This window comes from Salvelinus sp. IW2-2015, linkage group LG26, assembly GCF_002910315.2.
Source record: "Salvelinus sp. IW2-2015 linkage group LG26, ASM291031v2, whole genome shotgun sequence".
Classification (NCBI taxonomy): Eukaryota; Metazoa; Chordata; class Actinopteri; order Salmoniformes; family Salmonidae; genus Salvelinus; species Salvelinus sp. IW2-2015.
The window spans coordinates 21842802-21862400 of record NC_036866.1 but is presented as its reverse complement, the minus strand read 5'-3'; the positions used below and the strand labels follow the sequence as shown (position 1 = coordinate 21862400).

The following is a 19599-nucleotide window of genomic DNA, read 5'->3' as shown; positions in this document are numbered from 1 at the left end:
GCTGTTGAACCGCCACGAAGAAGAGTTCAGTCTTTTTGAGTGCCCTGTAGGTTTGGGAGTAGCATGTGATACATATTATTGCCCACTTGGTGGCAATACAACCCCATAGTAGTTTATCAAATACAAGGTCTCCATACAGAAGATTTCACAGCCCATACGGGTTTGTAATGCTATTGTATTTATTAGCCCACCCAGTGTACTTACTTTAAATGTTGACATCTTAAATAAGTTGATAATCAGCTCTTTATTGTCATTAAATATCTCACATTCAAAGATCGATTAGGTTATACAGAGCACAGCCACAACGGCAATCAAGCATGCACAGCCTTACCTGGAATGCTTTATTTGTTGGTTGCATTCACTGAAAGTGTTACCATTGAAAAATAAGGTTTCTAACAAAGCAATGCAAATGATTACTGTAGCTTACCATGTCCTGTCATTGCACAGTGTCTTTCAGTGCTTTATCACTCCATTTTACAAAAAAATGTATCCTTATGATCTAGAATATTAGATGCAATATTAGTCCATCGTTTATAACTGTGAAATAGATGTGTGGGAATGTTTGTAAATGCAATAAATGTAGAGATCCCCTCAATTCAAGGGAGAGATGTTCGGTGGGCTTTTTCTATGACTGAGTGATGACATTGCAGATAACATTTTCATGCAGGAAGGACTAAGTGCATTCCYCTGTGTATAGCAAAAGTGAGGTGTGAGTTAGGGTTAGTGAAGCAAGAGTAAGTGTACCTCTATCTCCGAGAAGCCTCTCCCTTTCTTCGCCCATCTTGTATTTCTAGCTTACCATCACCCACACGACTTCCTCTCCTGTCTGCTTCTATATTAGTCTGCCTCTCCTCTCTGATTGAAACAGCAAGTCTGTTGGAAAGGCCATTTTAATATTGTCATCTACAATCTGTGTGGAAAATGGAATGGATTTTAGTAAGTATAGCAGTGGAAAAGCTCTGATACCACAATCAATGAATGTGTAAACATAATCGAAGTTGAGAGAATATAGACTACTCCTGTTATATTATTGGATTCCCTTGTTGCCTTTGTACGGCACCATTATTATTTTGTATCTTGTATCTCACCACACAAGAAGCTATGTGTTGGCCGAGGGTCCACTCCTGTGGGGTTGTGGGCACAGGCCTAAGTCCATAGCAAATGTATTAAATTGCATTATGGGTTTGTGGGAGGATAGTCCCTTAGGATAAAGACTGGTTTGCCTGTGTGAAATTATCAACGATGCAGTGGGATGCTTCGAAATGCCTATGTCATGTGCTGATGGCATGTTGTCAGTGTTAGATAACATTATTGACTTAATTTACCGTTTGTTAGTTGTCCTGTGCCGGTTCAGTGATTATCACTGGAAATGGGCCAGGCCTCAAAATGTTCCCAATATGGTTTGTTTTAATTGGGCATTGCCTGCATCTGTCTATCAGCTTGCCCCTTCCCTGTACATATGTACATATTTCATTATTTAAACCATCTTGAGATTAAGATTTTCAAACTTGTTTGTTTTACTCACAGGACCATCCATGTGTAGATCACAGGCGGCCGGTGGCACCTTAATAAGGTGAGGACGGGCCCATATTAATGGCTGGAATGGCATAAATGGAATGGTATCGAACACAAACACATGGTTTCCATGTGTTTTATACCATTCCATTGACTCCATTCCAGCCATTACTATGAGCCGTTCTCCACTCAGCAGCCCCTTATGCAGATATAAATTATTTTGTAGTATATTGTACAGTAAAAAGGTTAATTTGCAAATAGGTTCAGTATTTATGTCTTAGTCACCAGAGTGTGTATTGGTGTTTGTGTGTGTGGTACTCAGTGGATATACTGTAGGGAATCTAGGCAGGGACATCCATTCGATGAGTTATTTAATTCACTGGAGCTATATTTAAAGAGTACATCAATAAAACACCAAGTTTCCTTTCATACAATATATGTTTAAATAATGAAAGGTATCATCATGTATGAAACTGTTCTCTCTTGTTCTCCTCTCCGTGTGTCTGATATCTAGTCATAATATCAGTTATTAGTTAAGATCAGGATGGTGATTGCAGATTCAACAAAGCTAAAACACGGCTATGTGAATCTTAAGGATATTTTAACATACAGTAATAGCATACAATAATAGCGTACAATAATATTGTATCATAGATTGTTGCTTTTGTTCACTCTTTTCATTGACATCCTTACATGTGAAACCTATATGGAGATAAACCTGGTCATCATGAATTTGGAATACCTCTTTCCAAAGGAGACCTTGATGGGAGGTGCCCATGCAGATAGTAAATTGAGGTAGCACTCTGACTAAAAAATATACAGTATACTAATATGGTCTGTTAATAAGCATCTCATAGAAATGACTACAACATAATGCAAATGCTCATCTTTGTGCATTGCACATTGGATAAAAAAGCCAGTCTTTTTCTGCAAAACATGGCTTTCAATTAAATATTTAAATAGTGATTATTAATTGATAGGAATTTCCACAAGCTCTGCTGTGAGAGAGGGAAGTTTAACTGCTGAATTATTGAACTTGTTTTAAAAGCATCTGCACACAATTAGAGGGGATTTTTACTAGAAATATGAAGTCGTGCTTCAGAAATACCGATAGAGGAAATTTAGGAATTTATACAAGTATTCTCTTGTCTGGTTACCAGTCTTTTTAGCTAACATTCCACTCCTTGCCACTCCTGTCATTTGCCAAAAACCGGAGTGGCAAGGGGTGGAACGTAATACCTGAACAGAGACTGCAACCAGGCTAGGTATTCTCTTGTAATTATAAAAAATGTGTGAGTGTTTCTGTGTGTGGTTGCAGTACCTCCCTGATATCTGGTAATGACAGGGCTCTCTTTATTTGCTACTCATACACCAACTTAATCTTTATTAATACTAATTTATGCTAACATAAACACTTTTTTTCAAAGTCAATATTCAATTAAATGGATTATCAACATTTTTAACAACCGGAGTACTATACCAGATATTTTTTATGTAAATCCTAAGCACAAGGAGGTGTAAGGTGTAAGGTGTGTGTAAGATCAAAAAAAACAGAGAGAATCTTAATCGTAATATATATTATTTAATGCTTTCTATAACATCCTCATTATAACAGTATCAGCCAGAAAACGCAACATAAAACATCTAAATGTAACAGGGTAATAATATAAGGATGAAACACCAGATTATATACATAGACGAACTAGATGGTAATTTTCCATGAAGAAAACTTGTGGGACTRGCTTTAACTCTTTAAAAGTATTTTTGTGGTAGTGGAAGAAGTTTAAAACATTTTAATTAAGCTAAGCAGTTAAATATAGTCAAAGCTAAATGTAGTAAAATAATTGGTCTGCTTACTTTGATATACTACTTTATCAACCTTATTACCTTGGATTATGGGGCAGTTAGATCACACATTTCATCAGAAATAACTACATCCAGACTACACTTTTATACACTCTCTTACTTGAATATCACGGTATATGACAACTGTAATAACAGATTACAGAAGATAATGAGGCATTGTTGAAGTTTTAAATAAAACCTAACTGTATTTTTTCACAACATATTTGGATGACAGCAGGATGTTCATTAAGTCCTCTCTGGGCTGGAGGAGGATAAATGCGAAGAGGGACCCCTTCCTTCAGAGCCCCTCTGCTCCCAGGGGGACACACAAGTTAACTGAGCATAGCATACATCTGATAATCATTATTTGAAATGCAATTGTAGTTTAGTTTTTTTACCATGAGTATGTAGACAGTAAAATATGTATTTTGCTTTCACAACGTATTTTGACTTTTGCTTACTTACAGTAATATGAAGGAAGAACTAATGCAAGCAGTGAAATGTGATACCAATGTTTTGGTCAAGATTCATACCTGAGAGATGTCTGAAGTGAAAATGCAGTACACATGGTTGTGATAGCTGAAGTACGTCTGCAGCACACCTGAATGGAGGCAACGTTGTGGATGAGAAATGAACACTGGATTCAGCCTGGTATTCTTTTCTGTGGTAGCAGCTTGTATCAACCGTGCGTACCCTCTATCATGAAACAATGTCAAGATGGGCTTGCTTTACCTGGATAGCAGATCCTTGTTGAAGTCGCCACAGACGATGATCGGTTCAGTGCCTTTAAACTATGACAATGGAAGGAGTGTGTGTGTACTGGTTTTAATGTGTTTATTACTTCTTACCTGTATAAAATTATAATTTTGGCACTTCAAACAGACTAAGTAAGCAAGGCTATTAATGCTCAGTGAGACCATATGTTGCTGTGGTAACCAGGGAACTTTCACTGGCAAAGTTACATAACAGTGGGAAGTTAGATGAAAGGAAAACACCACTCAAAAATATATTTTGGTATTTGTTGCATTAGTCCACTGTTGATAGTCCAATTTGTTTTGCATGTCAGCAATCAAGTTTTCAAGATATAAAACTTTCAAAATAGAGAAAGTGTCACAGTATGATATAAAACACATGASACTTTATGCATTTTGAAAGTTCTATATCTTGAAAACTTGACTGCTGATATGCAAAACACTTTGGGACTGTATCAACAGTGGACTAAAGAAACAAATACAAAAATATACAATCGTTTTTGAGTGGAATTTTCCTTAATGAAAGCAGTTGATACAATTACTTAAACAGCTTTACCTCATGATTGGTAGAAGCTATTCCTTTTCTGATTTCAGATTTGAAAAACTGAGAATTAGAGGCAGTTTTCATATGCTCTGCGTTTTTGTCTAATTTGTTGGAACTGCGTTTACTGAAACACATGTACGTTTGATTGGTAGAATATAAGTATGTTCTAATTTCAGTTTTGAATATCAGAAAAGCAGACTTAGATATTTCATATGTGCTATGTTTTTTTCAAATTTGTTGGGAAAGTGGTCTAAGTAGCTGATTGTGTCAAAAGTGACATTGTTTACGCCGAATAGAATACGTCTTTATCAATAAAACGTCACAATAAGGTCCAGAGCGTTCAATTTTCCTGCTGGGGGGCAAGGAGACCCCATGCTCCGGAATTGTTAAATAAATGTTAACTATTTGGCTGTAATGTCATCACCTCTTGAAGAGCATAGTCAGAACTACACATTTCCGATTATTCCATGCAAAACAATTACGCACATTTTAGCTCTATCATCTGAGTTATACAGCAAGTAACTGCATCCTTTTCATGATCAGTAAACATTAATTGATCATGTAATTTCAGATATGTGAGGGTAACCTCACGATATCTTTCAATATTGGATATTTGAGTTTTATAAAATAAACGTGAACTATACCTGACAAGTATGACTGGTTCAGGTTAATTTCCCATCATTTGTGGGATCTGCCTATCAAGCAGCAGAAGGGCGCATTTGCCGATTTACTGTTAGCTGATGTTTACTTTGCAAGCTATCGTACTGATATAAATGTTGTACAGTTGTCTAAACATAGTGGTAAGTGGACCTAATGTACTTTTTTTCTCCAACCAACATAGTCCTACCTAGCGAAGTTAGCTAACGTTATCCCCTTTTCAACATTGTTTTTAAGAATGTTAAATCARGATTGCTGCTGACAGACATGATAGGCTACATTGACTGATGGCCAACGTCAAATTGGTTAGCTAGCTAATAACACATCACGTCAATATGGCTAGTTAACAAGCTAACTTTCAGGGGATAAACTAGATGGCTATATCCAAATATTGCTTGATTTGCTTGCCATCTATAGGGGTGATGCCAGTAGTCCAACTGACAACTTTACCAGGACGAGGACTTACCGATCTAAAGCTCGTTCCAAAAGCCTAATTTCTGAGGAAGCAAGGCTAAATGACACGTTGTTTGCTTAGCTAGCTAGCCAGCTAGCTACTTGCCAAATGGATAGGCTACCCTCATGTATCTGAACATACATGATCGATTGATGTTTACTGATCATGAAAAACATGCAGTTACTTGCTCTATAACTCTGATGATACATTAATGTGGAATAATCGGGAATGCGTAGTTCTGACTATCCTCTTCAAGATTAGATTATATTAAAACCAAATACTTGTAACATTTACCCCTTGAAAACGGCACGCAGTTGTCAATGGTTTTAGCGGAGTTGAGGGTCTCCTTGCCCCCCAGCAGCCAAATCGAATGCTCTGCACSGTTTTGTGATGTTTTATTGATAATGACCTATAGAATATTGGTGTCACAATGGGCCCCTTTAGAATGTTGAGGAAATCCCTTGAAAGTTGATGGAGAGGATAAGAAAAACAAAAAGCTTAATAGTTTAAACAAGTATAAATGTTATAAAAAAGTTGTATACTAGCACACTATTCCAGGCCTGTCTACGCGTTTTAAAGTTTCTAGCTTAAACTGTGTAATAGGTGTAGCGTTCTAAATAATAACTATAAATTAGAAATAATTATTGCTGTCGCAAGTCCCATTATGCAAGTCCCATTAATAAAAAGTCAGAAGTATGACAAAGATTTAGAGTGGGACGTTTGCTGTCGCAAGTCCCATTAAAAATGTGGATTCGGGAGAAAAAGAGAGGAGGAAAGTCAAACCAAGCATTGAGAATAAATAATCTTATCATATTCATTTTCATTCCGCTCCTGTTCACATTGCAATCATAATTAGCAGAAGTACCTTTTATTATCTTTATTCGTTTAGTTAAATGTAGAGTTTAGGGATTGAGCCGAAGGCAACTTCAGAGCTGGGTCAGTCTGTAGGGACGAGTGGGGACAGGGGTCATGAGGGAGAGCTGGTTGGTGCTTCTCAGTGCACATTCATTCAAAACTCATAAAGGGAATGCCCGGCACATGCACCTGGTTACAGTCGTCAGGCAGCTGGAGGTGGGTGTGATCTGGGGATGGGCAGATAGGGTCATGAAGGTCAAAAAACAGACGGCGATGGTTGTCAGGGTTCACAGCATGGGCTCCCTGCAGAGCACAATCTCCAGCTCGGAGCGGTACAACTTGCCCCCGTCCGACAGGGCCATGATGCTCTTCTTGTAGCCAGTCAGGTTTTTGGTGTCCACCTCCTGAGAGAAGACAAGACACCCTTATCCATACAGGTGCTTCTGTAATGATGCAGAATGAGAGATTCAGCATTATGGGGAATTGAGAGTTAAACTCCAAACCTTCAATATTATCTCACCTTTTTGTTCTTTTCATAGAGGTCACGCAACAGAGCATCGAGCTCCTGCTCATCAATGTAGCCGTTTCCATCCTGGAAGGAAGAAGGGAAACGTATCATAAGCCTGCATTAGAACCTCTCCCAATTCCTAGCTTTCAATGGAAGTTTAAAAAAGTACACGCCCCTTGACATTTCACTCATGAATCCAAAATATGTATTGTATATGGCTGCTCAAGAGCAATAACTTTAAATGCATAAGGAGATATTATGGAGAGGAAGGGCCATGGCACTGAAGATACAGTGGTGTTGTGTTTCTTTGGGAATGGGGGAAACAGGCTCTTGGTTGCGGGCTGTCAAAAAAGTTTTCTTTTTCAAAGCTCTGTGCATTTACATTTTGGCACTGTAGCCATGTTAGTCTTCAGTTGACCTYGTGTGCTTCTTACTCTCGCCAGTCTTTTTACCCATAATTCTATAACAGTGACAGCGGCTGCCAGTGATTCAGCTGCAGGGGGAGGTTGAAACAAACACTGAAATAATTATGCATGTAWATGTTTGACGCATATCATGTGTACACTGGCGGTGTTTCATTTCTAATTGAGTGTCTACCCCAGTCCTCTCAGCAAGCCTCTAYTTCAGACATAGGCACGCAAATATTTGTTCAACTTAAGACACAGACTCTAACCTCTCACCCTGCGGATGTAATAGTTGTCGTATGGATTGTTAGTTACAATATTGTAAAACTGTTGTACATCAAATATAACCCTTAATAGAGAATAATGCATGCTCGTGTTGGAAAATGTAGCAACATACTGTAATTCAATAGAGAATAATGTATATGTAATGAAATATGTATCACGATGCAAAGCAATGACGACAAGAAATTGACAGAGATACAGTGCAGGTTTTGAATAAGGCCAAATCAAATAGTCCATATCTCTATCAATTCATCCTAGGGGAATCAACAACACACGAGTGATATGAGTTGGCGGTTTATTCGTTTGAAGTCAGCTCCCTATCGACTACATGCCAAGCTAGCTGTAATGCTATTATCCCAAGACATTACTACATTCCACAACAGAAGTTTGTTCCTGAAATCTGACATCACCAGTCCACAAATGGCAAACATGTTCAACCAACACCCAAACATGAACAGCAGGTGTACCAATCAGGCTTATTTATCTATCCGGGTGAGCGGAAAGACCCCTGTTTTGCATAGACATGGCTTTCACGACAGAGAGGAAAGTCAGTCATAACAAACAACTCAGTCATCCACCAAGCCTGATTGAAGGTTAAATACCTCTATAGCAAACTGTATCCTTTTACAATATCCAATCACATATCTAAATGTACCTTGTCGTAGAATGTGAAGATAGCATTGAACTGCTCAGAGGTCAGCTTGATATCCTGTAAAACACATTTGGAAATAACAGAGCACCATCATTTTATTGAGTTAAATCGCAAATTAATGATTGTGTTTTGAAATATCTAATTATCATGTTTCTGGTATGTTTATTAGCCCAAATTACTGTGAAAACGACATTTGTTTGAAGGGATTATCAGTTCCTCTTGCACACTCCTCACCTGGAATTTCAGTAAGAAATTTTCCTGAACTGGGAGAAGCCTTAAAAAAGAAGAACAGAGAATAATTTCCATGAAAAAACGTGTTAGGAGTGTTGGATGCTGAAGGCACACATGAAATATAAACATTTCTTCTTAGTTGCTGACAGTCACCTCGCCATTTCAGACAGGCCCAGCTTCCCATCTCCGTTTAGATCAAACATCTTGAGCTACAGGGAGAGAGAGAGAGAGAGAGAGAGAGTGAGATAGAGAGAGACATTAAAGCAATGGGCCTTCCCCAGTTGTGACAGCAAGTTTGGCTCTTCACACATTATTATTTTGATTTACCTCTGTTGGCAGTCTGTTGTACATACAAGTTGCTAGTCAACTCTAAGATTGGAAAAGATTGGTTCTCTCCCCAGAGTAATTCAGGTCAAGCTTTAGGCCTTGAGGTTGAAACAGGTGTTTGCACATCTGCTGTAGGAACACACAACCCATAGGACATTGTGAGTCCCACTCCCAACCACTGAACCACATAGCAGCCACCACCATGACGAGACAAAATATACATAAAGTACACTCTTAGAAAAAAGGGTTCTTTGGCTGTTCCCATAGTTGAGCCCTTTTTGTTTCCAGGCAGAACCCTTTTTGGTTCCACGTAGAACCCCTTTGGGTTGCACGTAGAACCCTCTGTGGTGCAGGATGTTGGTTACTTCTCAGATAAGTCTGTGAGGAAGGGCTTGGGTACGATACAGGAAGGGATTCATTTAGACTGAAAAGACTCACTATTGTCTGTGTGTACTCGTGAAGCTTCTGGTCATCGTAGTGTCTGTTGGCTTTCTTCAGCAGGTCTGAGAGGAATCCCTGTGGAGTGGAGAAATATGAATAAACTATAATTGACTAATAGGGCAAAAACAATCCTATGACCTTAGTGAGCCTGGCTTGTCTATACTTTAGCCCAGAGGCCCCAGTTATTGGTTTCCCGTCAMTTATATAAGTATTGACTTACATAGAGTTGGAGGTATCACATACATTCTCAGATCCTTTATTGACAGAAAGGGTCATTCTATCTATCACTACCAGCTTGTTTTACAGTAAGACCCTGCTGATAAGACAGCAGAAAATACTTTAGAAATGAATTACAGTTTCAGACAATAGCATAATGGGTGGTATTACAAGTCATGATTTGTATAGTGTCCTCGTCTGACAGCCGTTGAGAAGAGAGGAATTTGCATTATCCCCATTTGCCTCACTGCATCAACACAACAACTATACCTGCAAGTTGTTGGGTGTTGGTTTCTAAAGCTTAATTTACATTGTATAGCATAATAATGCATCTCCTTGTTATCTTATAGCTGGATCGAATGACAAGGAGACATAACTATTGACTATGGTTGGAACTCTACCATAGTTTGTAAAAGGACATACTGTACATGTCTCCTATGGATGGGTAGTCATTTCCTGCAGTCAAATGACTCATGGGTGGAATGTTATTCATATTTTTCATAATTAATAAAACAGCTGAAAATCATTTTTTTCTATGTCAAATGGTTTTGTCTTCTGTGATGTATATGAAGTGTAATATTGGGATCCAAACTCAAAATGTAACACATTTCAACTCTGTATCTGACATGGTACTTGTGTTTTCTTTTTCTAAGCCCCTTTGGTTTCAAAGTAGATTTGTTTAAGACTACCAAGAAACACTCTGTGTGACCCTGATTTAGCTCACTGCAGTAAAACGTTAACAAGTGAGACACCATACCTTCAGTTCATTAGCTTCAATGTACCCACTGCGATCTGTATCGTATCGTCMCCATGCCTATATATGCAAATACAAAGTCACACTCATTAGAAAGAAAAAAAATAGACACAGCAAATCACTTTCTCCCACAGTAGTACCAATCACTTTTTAAATGAGCCACCTCATTCCTCCACTCACAATCAAGCACCCCCACCTCTAATGTTCTGTGACACCAAAGCAATCAAACTGGATTGTATTAATAGGATTGCATGTGACATGCATTAATTATTCTCTGGCGGGACAGAGCATTAAAAAAATTAAAATCATATCCAATTTCTGTGGCTGGTAAAAAGCTTTTTCTTCCTGTAATCACACTATGATTTTCATTATACTTTCCAGATTTTCAATTCCGTTCTTCCACACATTGTGAGGGGGCAAGGAGAGAGAAATGCATTTTAATTAATGTTTTAATCTAGCAGCTGTCCCTGATTCCAGAAAGGGCTCTTATCAAAGATAGATGCCCTCCCTCCAGATCTATGGAGAATTACAGCAGCACATCTATAATATATGACTCTGAAAATAGAAGTTTGTACTTCCTCATTTGATCCTTTTAAAAGTCTTCCCTACCACACCTGGTGATTTACAAATATTCATTTTCTCTTTCTCATTTCATTTTTTCTGCCTTTGACATAATGGGTGTGCATTAGGTGACTGGATAGTCCCTCCTGTTACTACTGATAATCAAACTATCTCCATTCACACTATGAGGACTAATCTGACAGAGCTGTCAAGTGTCTCTGAAATTGTGTCTGCTCTATGAGTGAGTGATTGTGGCTTTCCCATTGGCAGAGGACACATACAGTATGACAGAGAAAAATAACCTTTGAGTATGATTCGTTTTTGCAATGTAATTGCAGTGCAATTCAGGAATATGATTTATGTATGATTTGGGCAAGGCCAGGAATCCTACATTTGGATTGTTATTGGTTTTAATTGCTGTGTCTAATTGTTGTTTTTCATTCTGCCTTATTACAGTAGCTCTATATTTCCAATCACAACAACAGACATAAACAGCCTGTACCCGTCTTCAAATTCTTAATACTCAAACCATCTATTTTCACCACTTACCGCCATGAATTCAGAACTGGATCCCACAAACTCTCTGAAGCAAAGCAGGAAGTTTTCCTCTGTGGGCAAAATCTGAGCTAGCTGGAGAAAGAAAGAAAGATTAATGAGGGGGAAAAAATTGAAAACTTTTGTTTCTCTGTGTTTGATTGTGTGAAAAATACTGTGTTAGATGATAGAATCATTATCTCTTAGACAAAGATTACTTGAATAAAGCATCGAGTCATCAACAGTTTTAGAACACATCTACCGTAATAGTGTCTGATTATTTCTGCATTGATATGCAAACTGTCTGAGATCATTAGGAATAACCCTCACTGGTTTATTCAAATCCTCAATGACCTGAAATAGGAAATGGAAAAATGTCAGCTCACCTCAGACATCTCAATTCTCCCATCTGCATTCTTGTCAAACTTTTGCATGAACTCCTTCATTTTCTCTTTGAAAGTGGAGTTTGATGGGTCCTATAAAACATGCACAAATACATGCAAATACAGTTTGTCATGACATAAACATCAGTAAAGATCAGTTGTTTTTTAATGCAAGCCGTCCTCTCATGTAGGGCTGTGGTCACTCACATTGTTGTGACAGAGCTAGTTTTAGATGTTAATGGTTGTTACACTGGGCAGACAGAGATTGTCTCTCTTAAACAGACAACCTTCTCCTCCCCAGCTAAAGGGCTTGTCATGTTATTGTCACAGACTTTATGCAGCTACATGGAGTTTATGTAACATGATTACTGATGCTCTCTGATTCCTTTGTTGTACACACATGAGATGTGGTGACAGAAAAATTATTGTACTGACTAATTTTTTTATTTTCTATCTGTGGGAGAACTCTCTGGAGAACTTTATTTTGATGTTGCTTGAATAATTAATTAGCACTTGGTTGGACAAATCAGTCACATTTTAATTACTGCTAGTGGTCCAAACTCAGTCCTCGGGACCTAAAGGGGTGCACGTTTTGGTTTTCCCCCTAGCACTACACAGCTGATTTAAATAATAATTTGTAGTGATCATTTGTAGTGCTGGGACAAAAACCAAAACATGCACCCCTTGGGGTCCGGAGGACCGAGCTTGGGAAACTCTCCTAGACGGACTAGACAGCTTACAGGCATGAGTTCATATCTCTAGGGCTTGTTACGGAACTCAATTAACCACCTACCAGAATAGGCCACAACCTTGATTAGTGAGGAGATGCCAACATGTGATTGTTGGATTTAAAGAACAATCAAAATACTACCCTCACTATTATCGGTAAAAGTTGGTGGTAGAATTCCTTTGTGCCATTGCTTGTTATCCTGGTACAGGAAACTCACATGACACCAATTACTATGTCAAATATGTTTTTGCAAGAGGTTGTGGTCCTTTGGTTTCACCTGAAAAAACTCCAAACATAGTTAACTTTCTGTTATAATTAAAGACCAGAGCCATGTCACATTCCTTCACTCAATTCAATCAAACCAGCATTACAGTATATCTGCTGTAGCATACTGTGTAATAGAACTATAGAAATTATGTTTAATTTTTTGGGGGATTAAGTACTGTAAAAAATCCACATAGACCCATCAGAGACAGAATAGGCCTAAAACATACCATAATGGCAGTAGTTATGTAAACAGAAATACTGTATGAACATTGCATTGACATGTTTGATTGAATTGAGCCTTTAGTCAAGGTCCAGGGATCATTCCCTTACCACTCCGGCCCCTTTCCGTGAAATCTCCAACTCCCTGAAGAAGTTCTCGAGTTCCTTGCCCTCGATATAGCCATTGCCTGCAACAGAAAAAAACTGATTTGACAAATCATCCCAAGATTGTATCTAACATACAGGTAGACTGTGAAGCATCAAATATCCCCATGTTAAACACAGTATAGGACCACTGTGAAATGTGCATAAATGTGGTTAGTGAGAAGTGAGATTGTACATACTCTTACATTTTATAGCAAATTAGGCCAATACTTCCCTGTTTTACAGCAATTTTTTCAAGTTTATCTTGCTTGCTGGCTGATTGGATGGCTGGCTCAATGACTGACATTATAACTAGCTAATTTGTTGTCCAGGTGGTTAGCATGCTGCGAAGCTGGCTCTGTCTGACGTAATTGGCAAGATAGCTTGCACCCAAACCATGGAAACTGCTTAATTAAAACCCTTGAAGGGGTCTCCCAGTCTTGAAATGCACCACTACTCTCTCTCTCTCTGCCTCTCTCTGCCTCTAATTGCCTCTAATTGCATCTTCCAAAGTCTTTTAAGTCCAGTTATTTGAAAAGACAATGGGGAAATCTCTGCCTGGCATGACAGTGTAAGAAATCAATACAGTAATCTCAACTTCAAACTTCAAATAAATGAGGATTTCCCATCTGTGCCTAGTTGCACCCTTGCCAGGACTATTTGGATGTCTATAAATAATGGTTAAGCTTTAAAAAAGGCAACACTAGTGAGATGGTTATAATAGTGGCTTTTGACAAATACCAACTATGCCTTTCTTATCAGTGTCACGATTTAAATGTCTTACAAATGCCTGTGTATTAATTTGCCTGTGGATTCTAGTGACATTTGCAAGAGGCTGAGTAGCGACGTCTCTGGGGAAGCAGCCAGTATGATATTTACCAGAAGAACAAGTACATGTCATTATGAACAAAGAACATTTGCATTTTGTGACAGCCCTGAATTTGTCTGAACCTTCTTAGTGCTTCTCCTCTCGATGGGATTATGCAGAAAACATGATTTACTCCATATAGAGCGGATTTAATCCTACCAATATCATCATGAATATGCACTTTGTATAGCTATGTGTTAGTAAATCACTTAAGCACCAACAAGCTGGAGTTGAGCATGTACAGTTGAAGTCAGATGTTTACATACACCTTAGCCACATACATTTAAACTCAGTTTTTCACAATTCCTGACATTTAATCCTAGTAACAATTCCCTGTTTTAGGTCAGTTAGGATCACCACTTTATTTAAAAAATTTGAAATGTCAGAATAATAGTAGAGAGAATGATTTATTTCAGCTTTTATTTCTTTCATCACATTCCCAGTGGGTCAGACGTTTACATACACTCAATTAGTATTTGGTAGCATTGGTGAAACGTTTCGGGTAGCCTTCCACAAGCTTCCCACAATAAGTTGGGTGAATTTTGGCCCATTCCTCCTGACAGAGATGGTGTAACTGAGTCAGGGTTGTAGGCCTCCTTGCTCACACACGCTTTTTCAGTTCTGCCGACAAAAGTTCTATAGGATTGATGCTGTCTCTTATACACATCTAGATGTGTATAAGAGACAGGCCACCCCTGTGCTTCACGTTTGGGATGGTGTTCTTCGGCTTGCAAGCTTCCCCCTTTTTCCTCCAAACATAACGATGGTCATTATGGCCAAACAGTTCTATTTTTGTTTCATCAGACCACAGGACATTTCTCCAAAAAGTACAATCTTTGTCCCAATGTGCAGTTGCAAACCGTAATCTGGCTTTTTTTATGGCAGTTTTGGAGCAGTGGCTCCTTCCTTGCTGAGCTGCCTTTCAGGTTATGTCGATATAGGACTTGTTTTACTGTGGATATAGATACTTTTGTACCTGTTTCCTCCAGCATCTTCACAAGGTGCTTTGCTGTTGTTCTGGGATTGATTTGCACTTCTCGCACCAAAGTACATTCATCTCTGGGACACAGAATGCGTCTCCTTCCTGAGCGGTATGACGGCTGCGTGGTCCCATGGTGTTTATACTTGCGTACTATTGTTTGTACAGATGAACGTGGTACCTTAATGCGTTTGGAAATTGCTCCCAATGATGAACCAGACTTGTGGAGGTCAAAAAAAAAATCTTGAGGTCTTGGCTGATTTCTTTTGATTTTCCCAGGATGTCAAGCAAAGATGCACTGAGTTTGAAGGTAGGCCTTGAAATACATCCACAGGTACACCTCCAATTGTCTCAAATTATTTCAATTAGCCTAACAGAAGCTTCTAAAGCCATGACATAATTTTCTGGAATTTTACAAGCTGTTTAAAGGCACAGTCAACTTACTGTATGTAAACTTCTGACTCACTGGAATTGTGATACAGTGAAATAATCTGTCTGTAATCAATTGTTGGAAAAATTACTTGTGTCATGCATAAAGTAGATGTCCTCACCGACTTGCCAAAACTATAGTTTGTTAACAAGAAATTTGTGGAGTGGTTGAAAAACGAGTTTTAATGACTTCAACCTAAGTGTATGTAAACTTCCAACTTCAACTGTATATTGCAGAGAATGCTGTGTATGATAATGTGACCAAAAACAGTACACTAGCCCAGAGTATGTAATGCAATGTCCCATGATCTTTCAATTATCTACTCATTTACTTTTGGGGTCTATTTCATTGGAAAATTTCCATCCACAATGAATGAATCCTGAATGTTTGTCTAAACAATTGTGTCAAAAGAATGTGGCCAACTGTATTGGTTTAGGTCCCACTTTGTGGCCACAGACTGTCCAACATTATCTGATATTAGCTTCCTATTTATTCTTAAAAGTAAAGGTATCCCTCAGAATGTAACAACTTCATAGTAGCACTCTACTGTTATGCAGTCAGAATGCATTATAAGACTTGTTTTAGTTTGACCCATATGTCTTATCCGCTCATTATGATCTTGTCCTATCAGCCATTTTGACTCATTTTTTTTGACATATAGCATTATTTGCTATTAGTTTACAATTACTAGGCTAATATCATTAACAAATGCTGAGAGACATTGGCAATCATGGTGTTATGTGTTTCACGTGCCAGTACATTTGATGAACTGTTCAAAAATACTAGCTGATTACCTAATCCCCACAAGACTGGTGGATTCTGATMTCGAAGCCATGCAGAATCTACAAAAGAGTACATTATAACGGGACTACACTATCATGCCAAGTCTTACAATTATAACTGCATCATAATGCACATCTGAAATGTCAATATCAGACACACATTCGTCAGGTATATACAGTAACTCTGTGTGTTCTCCATAGCAAAAATATTCATTTAACATTTTTGTGCGCCTAATTATTTCAGCACCATGGACAACGGCGAAATCGGTATCCCAAATTATCTGGCCTGGCCCGTTAGGCATATTTGCACCAGAGCAGAAAAGCACCCCGTAGGCCTACTCTATCCGTATGTCATGTTGTCTTTGCAGCAAATGCTCAAGCCAGAGAGACAGTGCGGTATATGCCCTATAGGGTGGAACCACAGCACCAATCCCTGTTTGCGCTCAGAGAACATAAACACCCAGAGGGAACGTAAAGTGATCCAAGAGACTCCTCGCGATTTGAGGGTTCTCATTCCGCTTCAACAACTGGTCGGGCCGGAATCTGCAGTTAACACTATTAATGGGGGAGGATGCCCAGAGGATGCGAATGGTAATGAGTGTGAAGGGGCGTGGGCTCGTGCGCTTGAAATGAGCTGAGAACTCGTCATTTTATACCATATAATACTGGAAGTATACAGTAGCCTGTCTCCGTTTTAGTTGCGATTTAATCTGTATCGTGAATTACACAAATGTAATACTATTGAATCAAACTTTTATTTATGATGAAAATGTCTGTAAACAGTAGGAATTTGATTGACCACCTTCCTCCTCTTTTCAAACATTTAGTTTTATTTTAGACGCAACTTTCTAAAGCAGGATTCCAACCATCAATGATGATGCCTATGGAAACTCTGAGTCTGTCCTGGGTCCTGACAACATCATCCATATGTTTTAATTTTTTTTTATCCTTTATAAAACAATACAGTTGAATAATATGGTTAGTTTATTTAAGTATTCAGTTAGGTTGTAAATAATTAGGCTAAGGCCTATACAAAAGTATAATTTATTGTGTGGTTAGGCTACATACGTTTTATATGGACGACGGACCGTGGCACACGCCCATCCATCCTTTAGCGCACCGTGCACTGAGGTATGGCCTAGCCGTCAGATGCGTATTGATCGACCAAACAGACTGATGTACATTGTAATACTGATGTATTACATTTATCTGATTGGATTATTGTAATAACAGAATAAAAGTCATGCATCCATGCAATCAACCTTTTTAAATGAAACATTTCCATGAGCAATTAATACACAGTAACCTATTCTAACCTTTCTAAGGATATAATATAGTGGCCACAATGAATTACCTTTGTTTAAATGATGATTTATAAATAATCTCAACAGTAACACCAGGAGTTTTCTAGCTGCTTTCCTAACTGTCAAGCACTTCTTTTTTTCCCACACAAAACGAAAAAAAATCGACTTTCAAAACATCCAGCGGATTAGACTGTACGATTTTTCATCTTGGCCAAAAGTTATTTCCAGTTATGATATACAACACTTTTTAGACAACGATATCCCAATATCCAAACTGCATCTTAAAAAAAAACGAAAAGCCTTGATAAGCCTATGATATTTTTTATTTGTAAACCAAAAGATGTGATGGACTATTTATAGCCTATGTAACCTACTCTATTCGACATGTTAGCTTACATTTATATCTGCATTTGAAACAATACCTAGTTTTTTTTTAAAGTGCTGCGTAAAATTCTAAGTAACATTTGGATAACTTTGCTCTCCGCTACTGACCGTCGGTATCGAAATGGTTCCAGATGTCGATGAACTGGGTGGCGCTCAATTCCGCCAGATGAAGGTGTGGAGGCTGCTGTAGTTTGTTTGCCATCTTCTCAACAACTTTTCCTCCTGTGCGCTAGAATATCCCGTGCAAACTTTTTCTCTGTAGGTCCACAATCCACACTAACAACCCTGCGCGCTGCCGGAGCTTTTAAACCAAAGCAGAGACTGCAGTTCCCATGTAGCCATGCGGGTGGCGCAGTGACACCAATATCAATGCCCCCACACATCCATTCGTCTGTGTTCGGCTGCTTCTGCGAGGTATCATGCGGAGAGGGATATTTAATTAATAGTCCGAATGCATCCAAATAACTTCAATGGACTGAACCATCTGTTGCTGATCGGGTTTTGAACTCTGCCACCTAGAACCAGATTTCTAGGCTATTTGGTTAAAATTATGTAAATCACAGTGCGAGTCTGTGCAGGAATTGTTTTGCTCCATGGGCAGACAATTGCATCAAATTCCTTCAATGTATAATTTCCTTCTTTAATTTTCATTGTCAATGTGCATGCATGTCGAAGATGGATTGGCATTGAATATGGTATTAATCCTTACTGTGTGTTTAATTGTTTTCAATAGACTTCATGGACACATCTGTGTTTACAATCACAGTAGGAGAATCTGGTCCCAAGGAATTTCCAAAAGGCTTGGGTATTATCCTCAGTCAGGAGAACCAGAGCCCAGGGAGGAGCCATGTCTGTGCAGTAGGACTGAGGAGCATAGTAGTAATTATGGTAGTCCTACTTCTGCTGTACATCCACTGCACTGCATGAAGCTGTTGCATGCACAACTCACTCAGCTTTAATGCCAATTACTAGGGCTTCAGTGAAATGATTCAGATTAATTAGAAATCCACACTCTAATCATATTTCATACGGCCCTGGAGGATTCAGTGATAAGGCTGAAATTCTTTGAGGACCAGAGCGTCCAACAAACATATTCCTTTACAATTATTAAATCGCATTTACTATGCAAATTTGAACATACTTGTTATGAGTGGTCATGTCAAGGGTAATGATAGAGCTGGTTTAGGCGACAGCTAGTCTTCCTGGGGTCCGACACATTCAAAAAAGACATTACAGACAAAAATACTTTACAATTTACGTACATTCATTACCATTTACATACATTTAAACATCCTTGGACATGCAGATCGAGTTTCAAAGATCAAGAATGACAATGATCAACGCCTTATCTGTAGTGAGCTCAGAAATGAGGGCACACCTTGCTGTAATATCGTGAGTTTCCATTGAGTGAGAGGCTACTGGCTGCAACTTATAAGTGGGCTTTAGTCCATGACTCTGTCTGGACTGAGCTGCCCTGGCTTTGTGGCACAGCGTCACAATATGATCCTTTGGCTAGCGGTGAAAATTGTGAATTTCCTCAGTTACTGAGAAATATGTCCAGTAAATCAATGCATCCA

General features: G+C 38.6%; 1 protein-coding gene across 1 annotated transcript; it reads right to left on the bottom strand.

Moving 5' to 3' along the window:
* Positions 1-6629: 6629 nt before the first annotated feature.
* LOC111952940 (calretinin-like) lies at positions 6630-18315 on the bottom strand. Its single transcript, XM_023971975.2, has 11 exons — positions 18131-18315; positions 13243-13319; positions 11919-12008; positions 11548-11628; positions 10441-10497; positions 9465-9542; positions 8853-8908; positions 8703-8742; positions 8472-8525; positions 7143-7214; positions 6630-7026 (listed from the first exon to the last, which is right to left on the bottom strand). The coding sequence occupies exons 1-11, from the start codon at positions 18222-18224 to the stop codon at positions 6910-6912; spliced, it is 816 nt and encodes a 271-aa protein (XP_023827743.1). The 5' UTR covers positions 18225-18315; the 3' UTR covers positions 6630-6909.
* Between the last annotated feature and the right edge of the window lie 1284 nt (positions 18316-19599).